The following is a 26,798-nucleotide window of genomic DNA, read 5'->3' as shown; positions in this document are numbered from 1 at the left end:
TTCGGTAGCCTTGGTTTTGCACAAAATTTCTGAAAAATTCTCCCGGACTAGTTTTTTCCTGAAATTCCATCCAAGAATCTCCACTGAATTTGGGACAAAATGCGACAAAATTCAGGTCAAACGGATGAGTATTCACCCACGAAAAAAATCAAACAGTTTCACACACAAACGAACCTTCCTCTCAGCACTAGCAGTGACGAATAAAAAATTTATTGCCAATCCTGTGGGACGAATCTGGGGCTCAAACCTCAGCCAAAACTCAATAGACACAGTGACGAATGCCTGGAACAAATTTCAGACCAAAATACCCAAGGAGTAAGGCGTAGTAAGTCCCAGACCGAGAGTGAACAAAACCGGTTTTCCGAAAACAAAACGTCCTGGCTTTTCTTCCCCGTATCTTCCTTTTGTCATTCGTTTATGGACGTGCCTCCTTGCCTGAGTGCAAACAACACACGAAAGTGCCTGTGTGAATTTTTTTCAGCGCAATACGGACCCAGAATGAAATTGCAGAAATTAGGCCCGAATTTCACAAGTTTCGGTGGAGGATAGCCTTGGTTTTGCACAAAATTTCTGAAAAATTCTCCCGGACTAGTTTTTTCCTAAAATTCCACCCAAGAATCTCCACTGAATTTGGGACAAAATGCGACAAAATTCAGGTCAAACGGATGAGTATTCACCCACGAAAAAAATCAAACAGTTTCACACACAAACGAACCTTCCTCTCAGCACTAGCAGTGACGAATAAAAAATTTATTGCCAATCCTGTGGGACGAATCTGGGGCTCAAACCTCAGCCAAAACTCAATAGACACAGTGACGAGTGCCTGGAACAAATTTCAGACCAAAATACCCAAGGAGTAAGGCGTAGTAAGTCCCAGACCGAGAGTGAACAAAACCGGTTTTCCGAAAACAAAACGTCCTGGCTTTTCTTCCCCGTATCTTCCTTTTGTGATTCGTTTATGGACGTGCCTCCTTGCCTGGGTGCAAACAAAACACGAAAGTGCCTGTGTGAATTTTTTTCAGCGCAATACGGACCCAGAATGAAATTGCATAAATTATGCCCGAATTTCACAAGTTTCGGTAGAGGATAGCCTTGGTTTTGCACAAAATTTCTGAAAAATTCTCCCGAACTAGTTTTTTCCTGAAATTCCACCCAAGAATCTCCATTGAATTTGGGACAAAACGCGACAAAATTCAGGTGAAACGGATGAGTATTCACCCACGAAAAAAATCAAACAGTTTCACACACAAACGAACCTTCCTCTCAGGCCTGGCAGTGACGAATAAAAAATTTATTGCCAATCCTGTGGGACAAATCTGGAGCTCAAACCTCAGCCAAAACTCAATAGACACAGTGACGAATGCCTGGAAAAAATTTCAGACCAAAATACCTAAGGAGTAAGGCGTAGTAAGTCCCAGACCGAGAGTGAACAAAACCGGTTTTCCGAAAACAAAACGTCCTGGCTTTTCTTCCCCGTATCTTCCTTTTGTGATTCGTTTATGGACGTGCCTCCTTGCCTGGGTGCAAACAACACACGAAAGTGCCTGTGTGAATTTTTTTCAGCGCAATACGGACCCAGAATGAAATTGCAGAAATTAGGCCCGAATTTCACAAGTTTCGGTAGAGGATAGCCTTGGTTTTGCACAAAATTTCAGAAAAATTCTCCCGGAATATTTTTTTCATGAAATTCCACCCAAGAATCTCCACTGAATTTGGGACAAAACACGACAAAATTCAGGTCAAACGGATGAGTATTCACCCACGAAAAAAATCAAACAGTTTCACACACAAACGAACCTTCCTCTCAGCCCTGGCAGTGACGAATAAAAAATTTATTGCCAATCCTGTGAAACGAATCTGGGGCTCAAACCTCAGCCAAAACTCACTAGACACAGTGACGAATACCTGGAAAAATTTTCAGACCAAAATACCCAAGGAGTAAGGCGTAGTAAGTCCCAGACCGAGAGTGAACAAAACCGGTTTTCCGAAAACAAAACGTCCTGGCTTTTCTTCCCCGTATCTTCCTTTTGTGATTCGTTTATGGACGTGCCTCCTTGCCTGGATGCAAACAACACACGAAAGTGCCTGTGTGAATTTTTTTCAGCGCAATACGGACCCAGAATGAAATTGCATAAATTATGCCCGAATTTCACAAGTTTCGGTAAAGGATAGCTTTGGTTTTGCACAAAATTTCAGAAAAATTCTCCCGGAATATTTTTTTCCTGAAATTCCACCCAAGAATCTCCACTGAATTTGGGACAAAACGCGACAAAATTCAGGTCAAACGGATGAGTATTCACCCATGAAAAAAATCAAACAGTTTCACACACAAACGAACCTTCCTCTCAGCCCTGGCAGTTACGAATAAAAAATTTATTGCCAATCCTGTGGGACGAATCTGGGGCTCAAACCTCACCCAAAACTCAATAGACATAGTGACGAATGCTTGGGAAAAATTTCAGACCAAAATACCCAAGGAGTAAGGCGTAGTAAGTCCCAGGCCGAGAGTGAACAAAACCGGTTTTCCGAAAACAAAACGTCCTGGCTTTTCTTCCCCGTATCTTCCTTTTTTGATTCGTTTATGGACGTGCCTCCTTGCCTGGGTGCAAACAACACACCAAAGTGCCTGTGTGAATTTTTTTCAGCGCAATACGGACCCAGAATGAAATTGCAGAAATTAGGCCCGAATTTCACAAGTTTCGGTAGAGGATAGCCTTGGTTTTGCACAAAATTTCAGAAAAATTCTCCCGGAATATTTTTTTCATGAAATTCCACCCAAGAATCTCCACTGAATTTGGGACAAAACACGACAAAATTCAGGTCAAACGGATGAGTATTCACCCACGAAAAAAATCAAACAGTTTCACACACAAACGAACCTTCCTCTCAGCCCTGGCAGTGACGAATAAAAAATTTATTGCCAATCCTGTGGGACGAATCTGGGGCTCAAACCTCAGCCAAAACTCACTACACACAGTGACGAATACCTGGAAAAATTTTCAGACCAAAATACCCAAGGAGTAAGGCGTAGTAAGTCCCAGACCGAGAGTGAACAAAACCGGTTTTCCGAAAACAAAACGTCCTGGCTTTTCTTCCCCGTATCTTCCTTTTGTGATTCGTTTATGGACGTGCCTCCTTGCCTGGATGCAAACAACACACGAAAGTGCCTGTGTGAATTTTTTTCAGCGCAATACGGACCCAGAATGAAATTGCAGAAATTAGGCCCGAATTTCACAAGTTTCGGTAGAGGATAACTTTGGTTTTGCACAAAATTTCAGAAAAATTCTCCCAGAATATTTTTTTCCTGAAATTCCACCCAAGAATCTCCACTGAATTTGGGACAAAACGCGACAAAATTCAGGTTAAACGGATGAGTATTCACCCACGAAAAAAATCAAACAGTTTCACACACAAACGAACCTTCCTCTCAGCCCTGGCCGTGACGAATAAAAAATTTATTGCCAATCCTGTGGGACGAATCTTGGGCTCAAACCTCAGCCAAAACTCAATAGACACAGTGACGAATGCCTGGAAAAAATATCAAACCAAAATACACAAGGAGTAAGGCGTAGTAAGTCCCAGACCGAGAGTGAACAAAACCGGTTTTCCGAAAACAAAACATCCTGGCTTTTCTTCCCCGTATCTTCCTTTTGTAATTCGTTTATGGACGTGCCTCCTTGCCTGGGTGCAAACAAAACACGAAAGTGCCTGTGTGAATTTTTTTCGGCGCAATACGGACCCATAATGAAATTGCATAAATTATGCCCGAATTTCACAAGTTTCGGTAGAGGATAGCCTTGGTTTTGCACAAAATTTCTGAAAAATTCTCCCGAACTAGTTTTTTCCTGAAATTCCACCCAAGAATCTCCATTGAATTTGGGACAAAACGCGACAAAATTCAGGTGAAACGGATGAGTATTCACCCACGAAAAAAATCAAACAGTTTCACACACAAACGAACCTTCCTCTCAGGCCTGGCAGTGACGAATAAAAAATTTATTGCCAATCCTGTGGGACGAATCTGGGGCTCAAACCTCAGCCAAAACTCAATAGACACAGTGAGGAATGCCTGGAAAAAATTTCAGACCAAAATACCTAAGGAGTAAGGCGTAGTAAGTCCCAGACCGAGAGTGAACAAAACCGGTTTTCTGAAAACAAAACGTCCTGGCTTTTCTTCCCCGTATCTTCCTTTTGTGATTCGTTTATGGACGTGCCTCCTTGCCTGGGTGCAAACAACACACGAAAGTGCCTGTGTGAATTTTTTTCAGCGCAATACGGACCCAGAATGAAATTGCATCAATTAGGCCCGAATTTCACAAGTTTCGATAGCCTTGGTTTTGCACAAAATTTCTGAAAAATTCTCCCGGACTAGTTTTTTCCTGAAATTCCACCCAAGAATCTCCACTGAATTTGGGACAAAATGCGACAAAATTCAGGTCAAACGGATGAGTATTCACCCACGAAAAAAATCAAACAGTTTCACACACAAACGAACCTTCCTCTCAGCACTAGCAGTGACGAATAAAAAATTTATTGCCAATCCTGTGGGACGAATCTGGGGCTCAAACCTCAGCCAAAACTCAATAGACACAGTGACGAATGCCTGGAACAAATTTCAGACCAAAATACCCAAGGAGTAAGGCGTAGTAAGTCCCAGACCGAGAGTGAACAAAACCGGTTTTCCGAAAACAAAACGTCCTGGCTTTTCTTCCCCGTATCTTCCTTTTGTGATTCGTTTATGGACGTGCCTCCTTGCCTGAGTGCAAACAACACACGAAAGTGCCTGTGTGAATTTTTTTCAGCGCAATACGGACCCAGAATGAAATTGCAGAAATTAGGCCCGAATTTCACAAGTTTCGGTGGAGGATAGCCTTGGTTTTGCACAAAATTTCTGAAAAATTCTCCCGGACTAGTTTTTTCCTAAAATTCCACCCAAGAATCTCCACTGAATTTGGGACAAAATGCGACAAAATTCAGGTCAAACGGATGAGTATTCACCCACGAAAAAAATCAAACAGTTTCACACACAAACGAACCTTCCTCTCAGCACTAGCAGTGACGAATAAAAAATTTATTGCCAATCCTGTGGGACGAATCTGGGGCTCAAACCTCAGCCAAAACTCAATAGACACAGTGACCAGTGCCTGGAACAAATTTCAGACCAAAATACCCAAGGAGTAAGGCGTAGTAAGTCCCAGACCGAGAGTGAACAAAACCGGTTTTCCGAAAACAAAACGTCCTGGCTTTTCTTCCCCGTATCTTCCTTTTGTGATTCGTTTATGGACGTGCCTCCTTGCCTGAGTGCAAACAACACACGAAAGTGCCTGTGTGAATTTTTTTCAGCGCAATACGGACCCAGAATGAAATTGCAGAAATTAGGCCCGAATTTCACAAGTTTCGGTGGAGGATAGCCTTGGTTTTGCACAAAATTTCTGAAAAATTCTCCCGGACTAGTTTTTTCCTGAAATTCCACCCAAGAATCTCCACTGAATTTGGGACAAAACGCGACAAAATTCAGGTCAAACGGATGAGTATTCACCCACGAAAAAAATCAAACAGTTTCACACACAAACGAACCTTCCTCTTAGCCCTGGCAGTGACGAATAAAAAATTTATTGCCAATCCTGTGGGACGAATCTGAGGCTCAAACCTCACCCAAAACTCAATAGACACAGTGACGAATGCCTGGAAAAAATTTCAGACCAAAATACCCAAGTATTAAGGCGTAGTAAGTCCTAGACCGAGAGTGAACAAAACCAGTTTTCCGAAAACAAAACGTCCTGGCTTTTCTTCCCCGTATCTTCCTTTTGTGATTCGTTTATGGACGTGCGTCCTTGCCTGGGTGCAAACAACACACGAAAGTGCCTGTGTGAATTTTTTTAAGCGCAATACAGACCCAGAATGAAATTGCAGAAATTATGCCCGAATTTCACAAGTTTCGGTAGAGGATAGCCTTGGTTTTGCACAAAATTTCTGAAAAATTCTCCCTGACTAGTTTTTTCCTGAAATTCCACCCAAGAATCTCCACTGAATTTGGGACAAAACGCGACAAAATTCAGGTCAAACGGATGAGTATTCACCCACGAAAAAAATCAAACAGTTTCACACACAAACGAACCTTCCTCTCAGCCCTGGCAGTGACGAATAAAAAATTTATTGCCAATCCTGTGGGACGAATCTGGGGCTCAAACCTCAGCCAAAACTCAATAGACACAGTGACGAATGCCTGGAACAAATTTCAGACCGAAATACCCAAGGAGTAAGGCGTAGTAAGTCCCAGACCGAGAGTGAACAATACCGGTTTTCCGAAAACAAAACGTCCTGGCTTTTCTTCCCCGTATCTTCCTTTTGTGATTCGTTTATGGACGTGCCTCCTTGCCTGGGTGCAAACAACACACGAAAGTGCCTGTGTGAATTTTTTTCAGCGCAATCCGGACCCAGAATGAAATTGCAGAAATTAGGCCCGAATTTCACAAGTTTCGGTAGAGGATAGCCTTGGTTTTGCACAAAATTTCATTAAAATTCTCCTGGAATAGTTTTTTCCTGAAATTCCACCCAAGAATCTCCACTGAATTTGGGACAAAACGCGAAAAAATTCAGGTCAAACGGATGAGTATTCACCCACGAAAAAAATCAAACAGTTTCACACACAAACGAACCTTCCTCTCAGGCCTGGCAGTGACGAATAAAAAATTTATTGCCACTCATGTGTTTCGAATCTGGAGCTCAAACCTCAGCCAAAACTCAATAGACACAGTGACGAATGCCTGGAAAAAATTTCAGACCAAAATACCCAAGGAGTAAGGCGTAGTAAGTCCCTGACCGAGAGTGAAAAAAACCGGTTTTCTGAAAACAAAACGTCCTGGCTTTTCTTCCCCGTATCTTCCTTTTGTGATTCGTTTATGGACGTGCCTCCTTGCCTGGGTGCAAACAACACACGAAAGTGCCTGTATGAATTTTTTTCAGCGCAATATGGACCCAGAATGAAATTGCATCAATTAGGCCCGAATTTCACAAGTTTCGGTAGCCTTGGTTTTGCACAAAATTTCTGAAAAATTCTCCCGGAATAGTTTTTTCCTGAAATTCCACCCAAGAATCTCCACTGAATTTGGGATATAACGCGACAAAATTCAACTCAAACGGATGAGTATTCACCCACGAAAAAAATCAAACAGTTTCACACACAAACGAACCTTCCTCTCAGCCCTGGCAGTAAAGAATAAAAAATTTATTGCCAATCCTATGGGACGAATCTGGGGCTCAAACCTCAGCCAAAACTCAATAGACACAGTGACGAATGCCTGGAACAAATTTCAGACCAAAATACCCAAGGAGTAAGGCGTAGTAAGTCCCAGACCGAGAGTGAACAAAACCGGTTTTCCGAAAACAAAACGTCCTGGCTTTTCTTCCCCGTATCTTCCTTTTGTGATTCGTTTATGGACGTGCCTCCTTGCCTGGGTGCAAACAACACACGAAAGTGCCTGTGTGAATTTTTTTAGCGCCATACGGACCCAGAATGAAATTGCATAAATTAGGCCCGAATTTCACAAGTTTCGGTAGCCTTGGTTTTGCGCAAAATTTCTGAAAATTTCTCCCGGAATAGTTTTTTCCTGAAATTCCACCCAAGAATCTCCACTGAATTTGGGACAAAACGCGACAAACTTCAGGTCAAACGGATGAGTAATCAACACGAAAAAAATCAAACAGTTTCACACACAAACGAACCTTCCTCTCAACCCTAGCAGTGACGTGTAAAAAATTTATTGCCAATCCTGTGGGACGAATCTGGGGTTCAAATCTCAGCCAAAACTCAATAGACACAGTGACGAATGCCTGGTAAAAATTTCAGACCAAAATAACCAAGGAGTAAGGCGTAGTAAGTCCAAGACCGAGAGTGAACAAAACCGGTTTTCCGAAAACAAAACGTCCTGGCTTTTCTTCCCCGTTATCTTCCTTTTGTGATTCGTTTATGGACGTGCCTGCTTGCCTGGGTGCAAAAAACACACCAAAGTGCCTGTGTGAATTTTTTTCGGCGCAATACGGACCCATAATGAATTTGCAGAAATTAGTCCCGAATTTCACAAGTTTCGGTAGAGGATAGCCTTGGTTTTGCACAAAATTTCTGAAAAATTCTCCCTGAATAGTTTTTTCCTGAAATTCCACCCAAGAATCTCCACTGAATTTGGGACTAAACGCGACAAACTTCAGGTCAAACGGATGAGTATTCACCCACGAAAAAAATCAAACAGTTTCACACACAAACGAACCTTCCTCTCAGCCCTGGCAGTGACGAGTAAAAAATTTATAGGCTATCCTGTGGGACGAATCTGGGGCTCATTCATCAGCCAAAACTAAATAGACACAGTAACGAATGCCTGGTAAAAATTTCAGACCAAAATAACCAAGGAGTAACGCGTAGTAAGTCCCAGACCGAGAGTGAACAAAACCGGTTTTCCGAAAACAAAACGTCCTGGCTTTTCTTCCCCGTATCTTCCTTTTGTGATTCGTTTATGGACGTGCCTCCTTGCCTGGGTGCAAACAACACACCAAAGTGCCTGTGTGAATTTTTTTCAGCGCAATACGGACCTAGAATGAAATTGCAGAAATTAGGCCCGAATTTCACACGTTTCGGTAGCCTTGGTTTTGCACAAAATTTCTGAAAAATTCTCCCGGAATAGTTTTTTCTTGAAATTCCACCCAAGAATCTCCACTGAATTTGGGACAAAACTCGACAAACTTCAGGTCAAACGGATGAGTATTCACCACGAAAAAAATGAAACAGTTTCACACACAAACGAACCTTCCTCTCAGCCCTGGCAGTGACGAATAATAAATTTATTGCCAATCCTGTGGGATGAATCTGGGGCTCAAACCTCAGCCAAAACTCAATAGACACAGTGACGAATGCCTGGTAAAAATTTCAGACCAAAATAACCAAGGAGTAAGGCGTAGTAAGTCCAAGACCGAGAGTGAACAAAACCGGTTTTCCGAAAACAAAACGTCCTGGCTTTTCTTCCCCGTATCTTCCTTTTGTGATTCGTTTATGGACGTGCCTCCTTGCCTGGGTGCAAACAACACACGAAAGTGCCTGTGTGAATTTTTTTCGGCGCAATACGGACCCATAATGAAATTGCATAAATTAGTCCCGAATTTCACAAGTTTCTGTAGAGGATAGCCTTTGTTTTGCACAAAATTTCTGAAAAATTCTCCCGGAATAGGTTTTTCCTGATATTCCACCCAAGAATCTCCACTGAATTTGGGACAAAACGCGACAAACTTCAGGTCAAACGGATGAGTATTCACCCACGAAAAAAATCAAACAGTTTCACACACAAATGAACCTTCCTCTAAGCCATGGCAGTGACGAGTAAAAAATTTATAGCCTATCCTGTGGGATGAATCTGGGGCTCAAACTTCAGCCAAAACTCAATAGACAGAGTGACGAATGCCTGGTAAAAATTTCAGACAAAAATAACCAAGGAGTAAGGCATAGTAAGTCCCAGACCGAGAGTGAACAAAACCGGTTTTCCGAAAACAAAACGTCCTGGCTTTTCTTCCCCGTATCTTCCTTTTGTGATTCGTTTATGGACGTGACCCTTGCCTGGGTGCAAACAACACACCAAAGTGCCTGTGTGAATTTTTTTCAGCACAATACGGACCTAGAATGAAATTGCAGAAATTAGGCCCGAATTGCACAGGTTTCGGTAGAGGATAGCCTTGGTTTTGCACAAAATTTCTGAAAAATTCTCCCGGAATAGTTTTTTCCTGATATTCCGCCCAAGAATCTCCACTGAATTTGGGACAAAATACGACAAACTTGAGGTCAAACGGATGAGTATTCACCCACGAAAAAAATCAAACAGTTTCACACACTAACGAACCTTCCTCTAAGCCCTGGCAGTGACGAGTAAAAAAATTGTAGCCAATCCTGTGGGACAAATCTGGGGCTCAAACCTCAGCCAAAACTAAATAGACACAGTGACGAATGCCTGGTAAAAATTTCAGAACAAAATAACCAAGGAGTAAGGCGTAGTAAGTCCAAGACCGAGAGTGAACAAAACCGGTTTTCCGAAAACAAAACGTCCTGGCTTTTCTTCCCCGTATCTTCCTTTTGTGATTCGTTTATGGACGTGCCTCCTTGCCTGGGTGCAAACAACACACCAAAGTGCCTGAGTCAATTTTTTTAGCGCAATACAGACCCAGAATGAAATTGCAGAAATTAGGATCGAATTTCACAAGTTTCGGTAGAGGATAGCCTTGGTTTTGCACAAAATTTCTGAAAAATTCTTCCGGAATATTTTTTCCTGAAATTCAACCCAAGAATCTCCACTTAATTTGGGACAAAACGCGATAAACTTCAGGTCAAACGAATGAGTATTCACGCACAAAAAAAATCAAACAGTTTCACACACAAACGAACCTTCCTCTCAGTCCTGGCAGTGACGAGTAAAAAATTTATAGCCTATCCTGTGGGACGAATCTGGGGCTCAAACCTAAGCCAAAACTAAATAGACACAGTGACGAATGCCTGGGAAAAATTTCAGACCAAAATATCCAAGAAGTAACGCATAGTAAGTCCCAGACCGAGAGTGAACAAAACCGGTTTTCCGAAAACAAAACGCCCTGGCTTTTCTTCCCCGTATCTTCCTTTTGTGATTCGTTTATGGACGTGCCTCCTTGCCTGGGTGCAAACAACACACCAAAGTGCCTGTGTGAATTTTTTTCAGCGCAATACGGACCTAGAATGAAATTGCAGAAATTAGGCCCGAATTTCACACGTTTCGGTAGCCTTGGTTTTGCACAAAATTTCTGAAAAATTCTCCCGGAATAGTTTTTTCTTGAAATTCCACCCAAGAATCTCCACTGAATTTGGGACAAAACTCGACAAACTTCAGGTCAAACGGATGAGTATTCACCACGAAAAAAATGAAACAGTTTCACACACAAACGAACCTTCCTCTCAGCCCTGGCAGTGACGAATAATAAATTTATTGCCAATCCTGTGGGATGAATCTGGGGCTCAAACCTCAGCCAAAACTCAATAGACACAGTGACGAATGCCTGGTAAAAATTTCAGACCAAAATAACCAAGGAGTAAGGCGTAGTAAGTCCAAGACCGAGAGTGAACAAAACCGGTTTTCCGAAAACAAAACGTCCTGGCTTTTCTTCCCCGTATCTTCCTTTTGTGATTCGTTTATGGACGTGCCTCCTTGCCTGGGTGCAAACAACACACGAAAGTGCCTGTGTGAATTTTTTTCGGCGCAATACGGACCCATAATGAAATTGCATAAATTAGTCCCGAATTTCACAAGTTTCTGTAGAGGATAGCCTTTGTTTTGCACAAAATTTCTGAAAAATTCTCCCGGAATAGGTTTTTCCTGATATTCCACCCAAGAATCTCCACTGAATTTGGGACAAAACGCGACAAACTTCAGGTCAAACGGATGAGTATTCACCCACGAAAAAAATCAAACAGTTTCACACACAAATGAACCTTCCTCTAAGCCATGGCAGTGACGAGTAAAAAATTTATAGCCTATCCTGTGGGATGAATCTGGGGCTCAAACTTCAGCCAAAACTCAATAGACAGAGTGACGAATGCCTGGTAAAAATTTCAGACAAAAATAACCAAGGAGTAAGGCATAGTAAGTCCCAGACCGAGAGTGAACAAAACCGGTTTTCCGAAAACAAAACGTCCTGGCTTTTCTTCCCCGTATCTTCCTTTTGTGATTCGTTTATGGACGTGACCCTTGCCTGGGTGCAAACAACACACCAAAGTGCCTGTGTGAATTTTTTTCAGCACAATACGGACCTAGAATGAAATTGCAGAAATTAGGCCCGAATTGCACAGGTTTCGGTAGAGGATAGCCTTGGTTTTGCACAAAATTTCTGAAAAATTCTCCCGGAATAGTTTTTTCCTGATATTCCGCCCAAGAATCTCCACTGAATTTGGGACAAAATACGACAAACTTGAGGTCAAACGGATGAGTATTCACCCACGAAAAAAATCAAACAGTTTCACACACTAACGAACCTTCCTCTAAGCCCTGGCAGTGACGAGTAAAAAAATTGTAGCCAATCCTGTGGGACAAATCTGGGGCTCAAACCTCAGCCAAAACTAAATAGACACAGTGACGAATGCCTGGTAAAAATTTCAGAACAAAATAACCAAGGAGTAAGGCGTAGTAAGTCCAAGACCGAGAGTGAACAAAACCGGTTTTCCGAAAACAAAACGTCCTGGCTTTTCTTCCCCGTATCTTCCTTTTGTGATTCGTTTATGGACGTGCCTCCTTGCCTGGGTGCAAACAACACACCAAAGTGCCTGAGTCAATTTTTTTAGCGCAATACAGACCCAGAATGAAATTGCAGAAATTAGGATCGAATTTCACAAGTTTCGGTAGAGGATAGCCTTGGTTTTGCACAAAATTTCTGAAAAATTCTTCCGGAATATTTTTTCCTGAAATTCAACCCAAGAATCTCCACTTAATTTGGGACAAAACGCGATAAACTTCAGGTCAAACGAATGAGTATTCACGCACAAAAAAAATCAAACAGTTTCACACACAAACGAACCTTCCTCTCAGTCCTGGCAGTGACGAGTAAAAAATTTATAGCCTATCCTGTGGGACGAATCTGGGGCTCAAACCTAAGCCAAAACTAAATAGACACAGTGACGAATGCCTGGGAAAAATTTCAGACCAAAATATCCAAGAAGTAACGCATAGTAAGTCCCAGACCGAGAGTGAACAAAACCGGTTTTCCGAAAACAAAACGCCCTGGCTTTTCTTCCCCGTATCTTCCTTTTGTGATTCGTTTATGGACGTGCCTCCTTGCCTGGGTGCAAACAACACACCAAAGTGCCTGTGTGAATTTTTTTCAGCGCAATACGGACCTAGAATGAAATTGCAGAAATTAGGCCCGAATTTCACAAGTTTCGGAAGCCTTGGTTTTGCAACAAATTTTTGAAAAATTCTCCCGGAATAGTTTTTTCCTGATATTCCACCCAAGAATCTCCACTAAATTTGGGACAAAACGCGACAAACTTCAGGTCAAACGGATGAGTATTCACCCACGAAAAAAATCAAACAGTTTCACACACAAACGAACCTTCCTCTAAGCCCTGGCAGTGACGAGTAAAAAATTTATAGCCTATCCTGTGGGATGAATCTGGGGCTCAAACCTCAGCCAAAACTAAATAGACACAGTGACGAATGCCTGGTAAAAATTTCAGACCAAAATATCCATGAAGTAACGCGTAGTAAGTCCCAGACCGAGAGTGAACAAAACCGGTTTTTCGAAAACAAAACATCCTAGCTTTTCTTCCCTGTATCTTCCTTTTGTGATTCGTTTATGGACGTGCCTCCTTGCCTGGGTGCAAACAATACACCACAGTGCGTGTGTGAATTTTTTTCAACGCAATACGGACCCAGAATGAAATTGCAGAAATTAAACCCGAATTTCACAAGTTTCGGTAGCCTTGGTTTTGCACAAAATTTCTGAAAAATTCTCCCGGAATAGTTTTTTCCTGATATTCCACCCAAGAATCTCCACTAAATTTGGGACAAAACGCGACAAACTTCAGGTCAAACGGATGAGTATTCACCCACGAAAAAAATCAAACAGTTTCACACACAAACGAACCTTCCTCTCAGCCCTGGCAGTGACGAGTAAAAAATTTATAGCCTATCCTGTGGGACGAATCTGGGGCTCAAACCTCAGCCAAAACTAAATAGACACAGTGACGAATGCCTGGTAAAAATTTCAGACCAAAATAACCAAGGAGTAACGCGTAGTAAGTCCCAGACCGAGAGTGAACAAAACCGGTTTTCCGAAAACAAAACGTCCTGGCTTTTCTTCCCCGTATCTCCCTTTTGTGATTCGTTTATGGACGTGCCTCCTTGCCTGGGTGCAAACAACACACCAAAGTGCCTGTGTGAATTTTTTTCAGCGCAATACGGACCCAGAATGAAATTGCAGAAATTAGGCCCGAATTTCACAAGTTTCGGTAGAGGATAGCCTTGGTTTTGCACAAAATTTCTGAAAAATTCTCCCTGAATAGTTTTTTCCTGAAATTCCACCCAAGAATCTCCACTGAATTTGGGACAAAACGCGACAAACTTCAGGTCAAACTGATGAGTATTCACCCACGAAAAAAATCAAACAGTTTCACACACAAACGAACCTTCCTCTCAGCCCTGGCAGTAACAAGTAAAAAATTTATAGCCAATCCTGTGGGACGAATCTGGGGCTCAAACCTCAGCCAAAACTCAATAGACACAGTTACGAATGCCTGGTAAAAATTTCGGACCAAAATAACCAAGGAGTAAGGCGTAGTAAGTCCCAGACCGAGAGTGAACAAAACCGGTTTTCCGAAAACAAAACGTCCTGGCTTTTCTTCCCCGTATCTTCCTTTTGTGATTCGTTTATGGACGTGCCTCCTTGCCTGGGTGCAAACAACACACCAAAGTGCCTGTGTGAATTTTTTTCAGCGCAATACGGACCCAGAATGAAATTGCAGAAATTAGGACCGAATTTCACAAGTTTCGGTAGAGGATAGCCTTGGTTTTCCACAAAATTTCTCAAAAATTCTCCCTGAATAGTTTTTTCCTGAAATTCAACCCAAGAATCTCCACTGAATTTGGGACAAAACGAGACAAACTTCAGGTCAAACGGAAGAGTATTCACCCACGAAAAAAATCAAACAGTTTCACACACAAACGAACCTTCCTCTCAGCCCTGGCAGTGACGAGTAAAAAATTTATAGCCAATCCTGTGGGACGAATCTGGGGCTCAAACCTCAGCCAAAACTCAATAGACAGAGTGACGAATGCCTGGTAAAAATTTCAGACAAAAATAACCAAGGAGTAAGGCGTAGTAAGTCCCAGACCGAGAGTGAACAAAACAGGTTTTCCGAAAACAAAACGTCCTGGCTTTTCTTCCCCGTATCTTCCTTTGGTGATTCGTTTATGGACGTGCCTCCTTGCCTGGGTGCAAACAACACACCATAGTGCCTGTGTGAATTCTTTTCAGCGCAATACGGACCCAGAATGAAATTGCAGAAATTAGGACCGAATTTCACAAGTTTCGGTAGAGGATAGCCTTGGTTTTGCACAAAATTTCTGAAAAATTATCCCGAAATATTTTTTTCCTGAAATTCCACCCAAGAATCTCCACTGAATTTGGGACAAAACGAGACAAACTTCAGGTCAAACGGATGAGTATTCACCCACGAAAAAAATCAAACAGTTTCACACACAAACGAACCTTCCTCTCAGCCCTGGCAGTGACGAGTAAAAAATTTATAGCCTATCCTGTGGGACGAATCTGGGGCTCAAACCTCAGCCAAAACTAAATAGACACAGTGACGAATGCCTGGTAAAAATTTCAGACCAAAATAACCAAGGAGTAACGCGTAGTAAGTCCCAGACCGAGAGTGAACAAAACCGGTTTTCCGAAAACAAAACGTCCTGGCTTTTCTTCCCTGTATCTTCCTTTTGTGATTCGTTTATGGACGTGCCTCCTTGCCTGGGTGCAAACAACACACCAAAGTGCCTGTGTGAATTTTTTTCAGCGCAATACGGACCCAGAATGAAATTGCAGAAATTAGGACCGAATTTCACAAGTTTCGGTAGAGGATAGCCTTGGTTTTCCACAAAATTTCTCAAAAATTCTCCCTGAATAGTTTTTTCCTGAAATTCAACCCAAGAATCTCCACTGAATTTGGGACAAAACGAGACAAACTTCAGGTCAAACGGAAGAGTATTCACCCACGAAAAAAATCAAACAGTTTCACACACAAACGAACCTTCCTCTCAGCCCTGGCAGTGACGAGTAAAAAATTTATAGCCAATCCTGTGGGACGAATCTGGGGCTCAAACCTCAGCCAAAACTCAATAGACAGAGTGACGAATGCCTGGTAAAAATTTCAGACAAAAATAACCAAGGAGTAAGGCGTAGTAAGTCCCAGACCGAGAGTGAACAAAACAGGTTTTCCGAAAACAAAACGTCCTGGCTTTTCTTCCCCGTATCTTCCTTTGGTGATTCGTTTATGGACGTGCCTCCTTGCCTGGGTGCAAACAACACACCATAGTGCCTGTGTGAATTCTTTTCAGCACAATACGGACCCAGAATGAAATTGCAGAAATTAGGACCGAATTTCACAAGTTTCGGTAGAGGATAGCCTTGGTTTTGCACAAAATTTCTGAAAAATTATCCCGAAATATTTTTTTCCTGAAATTCCACCCAAGAATCTCCACTGAATTTGGGACAAAACGAGACAAACTTCAGGTCAAACGGATGAGTATTCACCCACGAAAAAAATCAAACAGTTTCACACACAAACGAACCTTCCTCTCAGCCCTGGCAGTAACAAGTCAAAAATTTATAGCAAATCCTGTGGGACGAATCTGGGGCTCAAACCTCAGCCAAAACTCAATAGACACAGTTACGAATGCCTGGTAAAAATTTCAGACCAAAATAACCAAGGAGTAAGGCGTAGTAAGTCCCAGACCGAGAGTGAACAAAACCGGTTTTCCGAAAACAAAAAGTCCTGGCTTTTCTTCCCCGTATCTTCCTTTTGTGATTCGTTTATGGACGTGCCTCCTTGCCTGGGTGCAAACAACACACCAAAGTGCCTGTGTGAATTTTTTTCAGCGCAATACGGACCCAGAATGAAATTGTAGAAATTAGGACCGAATTTCACAAGTTTCGGTAGAGGATAGCCTTGGTTTTGCACAAAATTTCTCAAAAATTCTCCCTGAATAGTTTTTTCCTGAAATTCCACCCAAGAATCTCCACTGAATTTGGGACAAAACGCGACAAACTTCAGGTCAAACGGATGAGTATTCACCCACGAAAAAAATCAAACAGTTTCACACACAAACGAACCTTCCTCTCAGCCCTGGCAGTGACGAGTAAAAAATTTATAGCCAATCCTGTGGGACGAATCTGGGGCTCAAACCTCAGCCAAAACTCAATAGACAGAGTGACGAATGCCTGGTAAAAATTTCAGACAAAAATAACCAAGGAGTAAGGCATAGTAAGTCCCAGACCGAGAGTGAACAAAACCGGTTTTCCGAAAAAAAACGTCCTGGCTTTTCTTCCCCGTATCTTCCTTTTGTGATTCGTTTATGGACGTGCCTCCTTGCCTGGGTGCAAACAACACACCATAGTACCTGTGTGAAATCTTTTCAGCGCAATACGGACCCAGAATGAAATTGCAGAAATTAGGACCGAATTTCACAAGTTTCGGTAGAGGATAGCCTTGGTTTTGCACAAAATTTCTGAAAAATTATCCCGGAATATTTTTTTCCTGAAATTCCACCCAAGAATCTCCACTGAGTTTGGGACAAAACGCGACATACTTCAGGTCAAACATATTTGTATTCACCCACGAAAAAAATCAAACAGTTTCACACACAAACGAACTTTCCTCTCAGCCCTGGCAGTGACGAGTAAAAAATTTCTAGCCTATCCTGTGGGACGAATCTGGGGCTCAAACCTCAGCCAAAACTCAATAGACATAGTGACGAATGCCTGGTAAAAATTTCAGACCAAAATAACCAAGGAGTAACGCGTAGTAAGTCCCAGACCGAGAGTGAACAAAACCGGTTTTCCGAAAACAAAACCTCCTGGCTTTTCTTCCCCGTATCTTCCTTTTGTGATTCGTTTATGGACGTGCCTCCTTGCCTGGGTGCAAACAACACACCAAAGTGCCTGTGTGAATTTTTTTCGGCGCAATACGGACCCAGAATGAAATTGCAGAAATTAGGCCCGAATTTCACAAGTTTCGGTAGCCTTGGTTTTGCACAAAATTTCTGAAAAATTCTCCCGGTATAGTTTTTTCCTGAAATTCCACCCAAGAATCTCCACTGAATTTGGGACAAAACGCGACAAACTCCAAGTCAAACGGATGAGTATTCACCCACGAAAAAAATCAAATAGTTTCATACACAAACGAAGCTTCCTCTCAGCCCTGGCAGTGACGAGTAAAAAATTTATTGCCAATCCTGTGGGACGAATCTGGGGCTCAAACCTCAGCCAAAACTCAATAGACACAGTGACGAATGCCTGGTAAAAATTTCACACCAAAATAGCCAAGGAGTAAGGCGTAGTAAGTCCCAGACCGAGAGTGAACTAAACCGGTTTTCCGAAAACAAAACGTCCTGGCTTTTCTTCCCCGTATCTTCCTTTTGTGATTCGTTTATGGACATGCCTCCTTGCCTGGGTGAAACAACACACCAAAGTGCCTGTGTGAATTTTTTTCAGCGCAATACGGACCCAGAATGAAATTGCAGAAATTAGGCCCGAAGTTCACAAGTTTCGGTAGCCTTGGTTTTGCACAAAATTTCTGAAAAATTCTCCCGGAATAGTTTTTTCCTGAAATTCCACCCAAGAATCTCCACTGAATTTGGGACAAAACGCGACAAATTTCAGGTCAAACGGATGAGTATTCGCCCACGAAAAAAATCAAACAGTTTCACACACAAACGAAATTTCCTTTCAGCCCTGGCAGTGATCAATAAAAAATTTATTGCCAATCTTGTGGGGCGAATCAAGGCCTCAAAACTCAGCCAAAACTCTATAGACACCGTGACAAACGTCTGGTAAAAATTTCAGACCAAAACACTCAAGAAGTAAGGTGTAGTAAGTCCCAGACCGAGAGTGAACAAAACTGGTTTTTCGAAAACAAAACGTCCTGGATTTTCTTCCCTGTATCTCCTTTTTGTGATTCTTTTATGGACGTGCCTCCTTACCTGGGTGCAAACAACATATGGAAGTACTTGTGTGAACCTTTTCAGCGCAATACGGACCCAAAATAAAAATTGTCGAAAGTAGGGCGAAATTTCACAATTTTCGGTAGAGGATAGCCTTGGTTTGCACAAAATTTCTGAAAAAGTTTCCCGAAATAGTTTTTTCCTGAAATTCCACGTAAGAATCTCAACTGAATTTGGGACAAAACGCGACAAATTTTTCGATCAAACGGATGAATATTCGCCCACGAAAAAAATCAAACAGTTTCGCACACAAAGGAACATTCTTTTCAGCCCTGGCAGTGATCAATAAACAATTTATTGCCAATCTTGTGGGACGAATCTGGGCCTCAAACCTCAGCCAAAACTCAATAGACACCGTGACGAACGTCTGGTAAAAATTTCAGACCAAAACACCCAAGGAGTAAGGCGTAGTAAGTCCCAGACCGTGAGTGAACAAAACTCGTTTTCCGAAAGCAAAACGTCCTGGATTTTCTTCCCCGTATCTCCTTTTTGTGATTCTTTTATGGACGTGCCTCCTTACCTGGGTGCAAACAACATATGGAAGTACTTGTGTGAACCTTTTCAGCGCAATACGGACCCAGAATAAAAATTGTCGAAAGTAGGGCGAAATTTCACAAGTTTCGGTAGAGGATAGCCTTGGTTTGCACAAAATTTCCGAAAAATTCTTCCAAAATAGTTTTTTCCTGAAATTTCACGTAAGAATCTCCACTGAATTTGGGACAAAACGCGACATATTTCAGGTCAAACGGATGAGTATTCGCCCACGAAAAAGATCAAACAGTTTCGCACAGAAACGAACCTTCCTTTCAGCCTTGGCAGTGATCAATAAAAAATGTATTGCCAATCTTGTGGGACGGATCTGTGCCTCAAACCTCAGCCAAAAGTCAATAGACACAGTGACGAACGTCTGGTAAAAATTTCAGGCGAAAACACCCAAGGAGTAAGGCGTAGTAAGTCCCAGACCGAGAGTGAACAAAACTAGTTTTTCGAAAACAAAACGTCTTGGATTTTCTTCCCCATATCTCCATTTTGTGATTCTTTTATGGACGTGCCTCCTTACTTGGGTGCAAACAACATATGGAAGTACTTGTGTGAACCTTTTCAGCGCAATACGGACCCAAAATAAAAATTGCCGAAAGTATGGCGAAATTTCACAAGTTTCGGTAGAGGATACCTATATATAAAGGGGATTCCCCTCTTAACTGCTCTTAATTTTTTTTTCCTATTTTATCCTTATATTAATATTTAATTTTATTATTTTATTATGATCATTGTGTCATTTCATATTCCCCTCTTAACTGCTCTTAATTTTTTTTTCCATTTTATCCTTTCTTAATAATTTATTGTATTAATTTATTTTGGTTATTTGGACATTTTATAATTTTTAAAATTAATAAAATAATTTTAAAATTTATTTTATTTGTTATTATTTAACTGGAGAGTGAAGAGAGTGAAGAGAGTGAAGAGAGTGAAGAGAGTGGAGAGAGTGGAGAGAGTGGAGAGAGTTGAGAGATTGATTAATTACTTTTCTGTTTTAAAGATCTTCTTCTCTATTAAATAAAAAATTAAAGATATTTGTAATATTTTGTGGACCACTTTAGCGGGAGAGTGGAGATTTGTTAAGTTACTTTTTTTTATTTAAACTGATATTCTCTTTTATTAAAATTGTAGAATTTTAAAATTGATTTAAGAAACGGATTTTATGATTCTCCACTACACATAACCCACGTATCCTACTTCCCACTTTCTCTCTCATATATAGGTACCTACTCCCCACTTTCTCTCTTCACTACACCTAACACATTCTTTTTTTACCATACTTCTCACTTTCTTTTCTCTTTCCTTTTCACTTTCATGTAAATAAATAAATTCATTCATTCTCTTTGCCATATGCAACTTTTAATTACCGCTCTCCACTATTTTATTAACCTACTCTTTAACGGTATACTCTTTAACTTCTCATTTTAATGTTATTAAGAGAAATTGTTTTTGAAGAATAAAAGAATACTAAAGAAAGAGAAATAAAAAATGCGGATACACACTACTATTTAATTATATACTCTTTAACTTCTCATTTTAAATTGTTTTTGAAAAATAAAAAAATACTAAAGAAACAAAAATAAAAAATGCGGATACACAGACACGTCAGTGCCTGTGTTCTCGCTAATATATATAAAAAAGATCTTATTTCTTTCTCTCTCTTATTCTATCTAATTTGTTTCTACTATCGTAATTGTAATCTATTCCTATATATAAATGTGATTCCCCACTTTAACTGCTCTAAATTGTTTTCCTACTTTATCCTTGCTTAATATTTCGTTTTATCAATTTATTTTGGTTATTTGGACATTTTGGATTCTCCACTTTAACTACTCTAAATTGTTTTCCTATTTTATCCTTACTTAATATTTTGTTTTATCAATTTATTTTGGTTATTTAGACATTTTATAATTTTAGAATTTAATAAAACAGTTTTTTAATTTTTTAATTTTATTTTATTTGTTCTCACTACTTAACTGACAGGAAAGTGGAGAGATTGGTACGTTAATTTATTTTTGTTCTCACTTAACTCGCAGGAGAGTGGAGAAATAGGTTACTTTTCTGTTTTAAACTAATATTCTTCTTTATTAAATAAGAATTTTTTAATTTTAAAATTTTATTTTATTTGTTCTCATGGGCAGGTGAGTGGAGAAATTGGTTACTTTACATTTTAAAATTTAATTTTATTTGTTCTCACTTAATGGGCAGGAGAGGGGAGAGATTGATACGTTTTATTAGAAAAGAGTGGGGAGAGAGGGGTGAAATGTGGGTTTATGCACGGTTACTTTTTTTAGGCAAAAAAAAATATATATAAGAAAACTATGAGAGAGGAAGAATAAGAAACATCTTAAAAACTATTGACTGATGCTATTTGATAAGTGCGCGCAAATTCAATTTTGGTATTCTTTCAACAAATTCAATTTTGGTGTGTTTTCTTTCATATTTCTCAAGCACAAGAGGAAGAAGAAGATAGAGAAGAAGAAATCGAGAAGTTCCAAGCTGTGATACTCAGCGTGAGCAAACGCCTTCATTGTTGACCCTTCCAACATCTAAATGCAAGCGCACACAGTCTTCCTTGGCTGCCACTATGCCTCCCGCCTCCTCAAAATTCTAATTTTGAGATCCTGAAATAGTGTATTACTGTTCCTCTTCACATTTCATCACAGTCACTTCACCATGTATTTCGTCTCCTCAATGCTTCAAAAACTCTAATTTTTAGATTCTGAAATGTGTATTGCTAATTTTCTTCATATTTCATCTCTTTTATTTATCTTATTTTGCTTTTCCTATTTCTTTAATGTATACATTTTATTTTATTTTTTCCAATAAAGATGTTTAGTTTATTTTATAAATTAATAACTTCAATTTCTTTACTCATTAAGAATCACATTATTAAAATAATATTACATTTGATTTATTGTGATAAAAAATATAATTATTTAATTATTTTAAACATATTTAATTAAATATATATGTATATATATATTATATATATATATATTATATTATATATATATATACCTATATATAATGGGGATTCCCCTCATAACTGTTTTTGATATAGATAACTGTTTTTTATATCTATAAAAAACTTAATTTTATTTTTAGTTATTTTGTAAATATTAAAACAGTTATCAGAATGGAGTTTTTAAACGTAAAACTGTTTTGAATTTAGCTTTTTGAAATATATCTTTATTTCTTCAGAGTTTCTTTTCAATTTGAATTTACTCTTTCTCATTTTATCTCTTTTGTTCATATCACTTCCATTAGATAAAAAGATTCATTCTTCAAGATAAGAGTAAGAAGAAGAACACAACACATTCCACATTAGTTTCGATAAGTGAGTTTTCTTTTCTTGGTTGTTTAATTGTTAATGTTACTCAATTTTATCATTTTTATTTTTTTTACTCTACTTTTCATTTTTGTACACCGAAGGCGGAAATACTGCACAAGTACAGAGTTATCTTGACACCATTATTGATGTGAGACGGGGAGGATGAATGCGTTCTGAATATGAAATTCTTAAGGTTTGTTATGGAGTTTCTCATCTTATTCTTCTTCTTTTTTTTTCTTTTCATTATTATATTTCTCTTTTTTAGTTTTATGTTACTAACAACAAATCAAAATTAGTGATGCACAAGAATGATGACTTAATTTCTTTAGGGTACAAAGTTAAATTTTTGACATCATTGTTGATGTGGGCATGAGGAGGATGAATGCGTTCTGAACATTCTTGCGGTGCAGGGAAGAGGAAAAAGATTGGAAAATAAATATTTTTTTAAGGTTTGTTACCGAGTTTCTTATCTTATTATTATTATTTTCTTTTCATTATTATATTTCTCTTTTTTAGTTTTATGTTAGTAACAACAAATCAAAATTGGTTATGTTTATTGTGTTATAAATTTAAATTTGTTTAATATATTTTTTACTGCAACTTAATTATTAAAATAGTAGGTTGAAACTCATAAATGATATTTACTTAGTAATATTTAAAAGATATGAATACAAATAATAATATACAATATAGTAATAATAAAAAAATGCGGATACACAGGCGCTTTAGCGCCTGTGTTTCCGCTAGTATATATAAAGGGGATTCTCCTCTTTAACAACTCTTAACTTTTGCCTTATTTTATCTTTATATAAATAATTCATTATATTATGGACATTGTTGTCATTTCTTATTTAAATTGAAATAGAGGTTGGAGACGGTTTTGAATTGAAAAAGTGGTTACTTTTCAAACAGTTGCATAGAAAGAAGAATGTCTCTTCAAATTTGAGAGAAAGAAAAGTATTAGTGGAAATACTGGAGAAGACGAACGATTTTGAATCGTAAAAGTGGTTAATGTGTGTGACATTTTTAGGAAATAAAATTTGTAAAAAATAAAATACTTAGAATGATATTGGTTAAGCCAATTCACACAAAGTATAATAATTTTACATAATAATGATAATGTCAATTTTTATTTATAATATACTATAAATTTATATTGTTAAGATAAATGTGCAAATAATAATATTATTTATTCAAATTTTAATATTAAACATAAATATATATAAATAAATAAATAAAAAATGCGTCCTTATTTGTTTTGTATTATCATAATATATATAAAGATTTTATTTCTTATGTCATAAAGATATTATTTCCGTTTGAAGAAAGTGTCAGATAAGATTCTTTGTGACAGGTGGCGGTTTGAGGAAGAAGAAGAGTGACGTGGCAACTCCTATAAAAATCGTAGCAGCGCCAAAATTTCCATTGTGGATTTAACTCTCTATCCTAAGAAGAAACTCTTGGCTTTTCACTTCTACTTTTGGTTCTTTCCCTCTCTCGCGCGTTACAAGGTTGCTTCATTTCTCCACCATTGTCGTTTTCTTTTTCGATTTTCGAATTTTTTAGGGTTTTTCTTGTTTCTAAAGATTTGTTACACTCCTCCATTGACGAGGGAAGGGTTTTGTGTTTAAACCCTGAGTGGTTATGATTGCTTTATGTATACGTTATCATTAACAATTACTCACACCTTTGATTTTGTTTTCTTGGTTGTTTTGGTAGTGTGTGTGGAAAGTGAGACTTTGAGATGAAGAGGGGTAGGTCGCATTCAGATGATGAAGATGAGTGTGAGTCTGAGGTTCAGTTAATCTCTGTGTCAAATTACCATCTTGTTGACGATGAGGACAATCCTGTGTCTTTTGCTGTGTTGCCAATTCAATGGGATGATTCTGAGAACTGTGGTGGTTGCGAAGAGAAGGTGTTTCTGGACGGGGATGCCGATAGCGGGCTGTTGAAGATTTTCATGCAAGTGACGGCGTGGAGATTTGATCTTTCCAAAGCGAGACCCGAGGTGTTCTTGCTGGCAAAGGATGGAAGGTGGATCAAGATTGAGAAGCCTAGGAAGGGTTTTCAAGAAAACGTAAGGACTGTTTTGATCACCCTTCATTTCCTCCATAGTGTGAAGGGAGGACATCAAATGTCTGTGGGATCTCTCTGGCAAGACTTGAGCAAGGATAGGGAGTTGAGGTATTTTTTTTCTTTCTTCCGAACGTTCTTATTCTGATAATGATGTATGTGAAACTGCATTTCATGATTCTTTTTTCTGAAAATTTATTTGGTAATGTTATATGGTATGTTATTTTTTCAGATGGGTTAATTTATTTTAAGAATCTGTATATGTCCTCTTGTGTATCTTTCTTACTGCATATCTATTGTTAAGGATTATTGGAATAATGATTATGCATAATAATACTCTATACTGAAATTTCATAAAATACCAACACAATGGTTCTATTTACAAAAGGTATCAAGTACTTGATCTGTAGAAAATCTAGTATAAGCCAAATCCGCCAAGATATTGTGAGCCATAATCATAATAAAAGAATGGTGGTAATGTTATATGGTATGCTATTTTTTTCATTGGGTTAGTTTATTTTAATTGGTATACTTTAATCTATTTTAAGTGGTGGTAATTTATTTTCATTGGTATACTTATCTGTCCTCCTTTATATTTGTCTCACTGCTTGTCTTTCGTTAAGAATTATTGGAATAGAGACTGCATAATAATACTTTATATTGATACGGTGTGTAAAATTAGAATAAAATACCAACACAATGGTTCTATTTACCAAGTAATCAAATACTTGATTGCGGGCTGTAGAAAATTCAGTATAAGCCAAATCCTGCCAAGATATAATGAGCCATAGTCATAATAAAAAGGAAACAAACAAAAAAAAGTAATAAAATCAGTAACCATCTCCTAAGATGACTAATTGATTCTACAATATATTCTAAAGATAGTGTAAGGAACCTGAAGTACTATGTATTCTGATAAATTTCTTACAGTAAATTAGATGAAGTTTTCATTTGCTTCCCTACTGTAGAATAGTTTTTGAGTTTTTGTTCATAATTTAACATTATTTAATATTAATTGCAGTTGTGATGGCGTGTGCATGAGATCATTTCATGCTACAAAGGAGGCTGGTAGAGAAAATAGTTGTTCTTCTCTTGGTTTTACCCAGAAGGAAGTTGATGTATGTTGGGGATCTATTGTTTTCCATTTATATTTTACTTCTCCTTTTCCACTTCATATAATTTGGAAGAAATTTGTTGACTGTGGCCATGGCAAAATTATGCAGGAGATCCAGAACTTTTATTGTAAGAATTGTGAATGTCATCAGCACCAATGTTTTGCATGTGCCAAGCTGGGGTCTTCTGATAAAGTTATCGGTGCTAAGGTATAGCTATGGAAAAAGCTTCTCTTCTTGCTTACATCATTTAATTATTTTCCTTTGGCAGAATGACGTGCCTCCTTGTCATTGTTAGTCAACTACTTTATATTGACTTTTTTAGCCATTGTAGTAGAATTGAGATCCAAATTCAAAATCAAGCATGCCCTTTGAATCTTACATTTCCCTCCTTTTTTCTTCAACAAATAAAGCAACTTTTTTGTATTACCCAACCCCAAAAGTAATCTTATTAAGGGATGCTAACAGGTCTGTCATTTCCTCACAATGTTGACAATTTATGAAAACTAACCTTGACATGAATAGTATTTTATCTATTCCTCTTCTCACACCATGCATTCATGTGAATTTCATAGTCAAACACTTCTCCTGCTTCAATATGTGTTCTATCTTGCACTAATTATGATTGATTTATTAAAACACCAACAAACCTTGGAAACAAAGGGTTGTTCTGGAGCTTCCTGTTATACAAGGAACTAAGTTTTTGGTAATTCTCCTTTCATGTTTTTAAATGTGCTTCTGGAACTGTGACCGTTTTTATCATCCACATTGTGTTGCAAAATTACTTCCCGATGTAGTCAAGCATGTCACAAAGGAATTTGAGAGAAATATTGCTGATGGGAATCCTTTTAGCTTTGGTTTCCACAAAATTTCCGAAAAATTTTCCCGAAATAGTTTTTTTCCTGAAATTCCACGTAAGAATCTCCACTGAATTTGGGACAAAACGCGACAAATTTCAGGTCA

At 38.9% G+C, this 26,798-nt stretch overlaps 1 protein-coding gene across 1 annotated transcript; it reads left to right on the top strand.

The window, feature by feature from the left end:
* Positions 1 to 24,081: 24,081 nt before the first annotated feature.
* Positions 24,082 to 26,214, top strand: LOC150023407 (protein ENHANCED DOWNY MILDEW 2-like). Its single transcript, XM_090297536.1, has 4 exons — positions 24,082 to 24,161; positions 24,370 to 24,834; positions 25,745 to 25,841; positions 25,947 to 26,214. Exons 2-4 carry the CDS (start codon positions 24,395 to 24,397, stop codon positions 26,049 to 26,051), a joined length of 642 nt encoding a protein of 213 aa, XP_090153662.1. The 5' UTR covers positions 24,082 to 24,161; positions 24,370 to 24,394; the 3' UTR covers positions 26,052 to 26,214.
* Positions 26,215 to 26,798: the final 584 nt, after the last annotated feature.

The sequence above is a fragment of the Phaseolus vulgaris genome, chromosome 11 (genome assembly GCF_051622355.1).
Source record: "Phaseolus vulgaris cultivar YP4 chromosome 11, ASM5162235v1, whole genome shotgun sequence".
Lineage (NCBI taxonomy): Eukaryota > Viridiplantae > Streptophyta > Magnoliopsida > Fabales > Fabaceae > Phaseolus > Phaseolus vulgaris.
The sequence above is the reverse complement of the archived record's forward strand: the minus strand, read 5'-3'. Positions and strand labels throughout refer to the sequence as shown.

Bases quoted from the DNA above. Each gene is read 5' to 3' on its own strand.
- LOC150023407 (XM_090297536.1), top strand. From the start codon at position 24,395: ATGAAGAGGGGTAGGTCGCATTCAGATGATGAAGATGAGTGTGAGTCT. The intron at 24,835-25,744 runs GTATTTTTTTTC...TATTAATTGCAG, and splicing joins AGCAAGGATAGGGAGTTGAG to TTGTGATGGCGTGTGCATGA. The intron at 25,842-25,946 runs GTATGTTGGGGA...AAAATTATGCAG, and splicing joins TTACCCAGAAGGAAGTTGAT to GAGATCCAGAACTTTTATTG.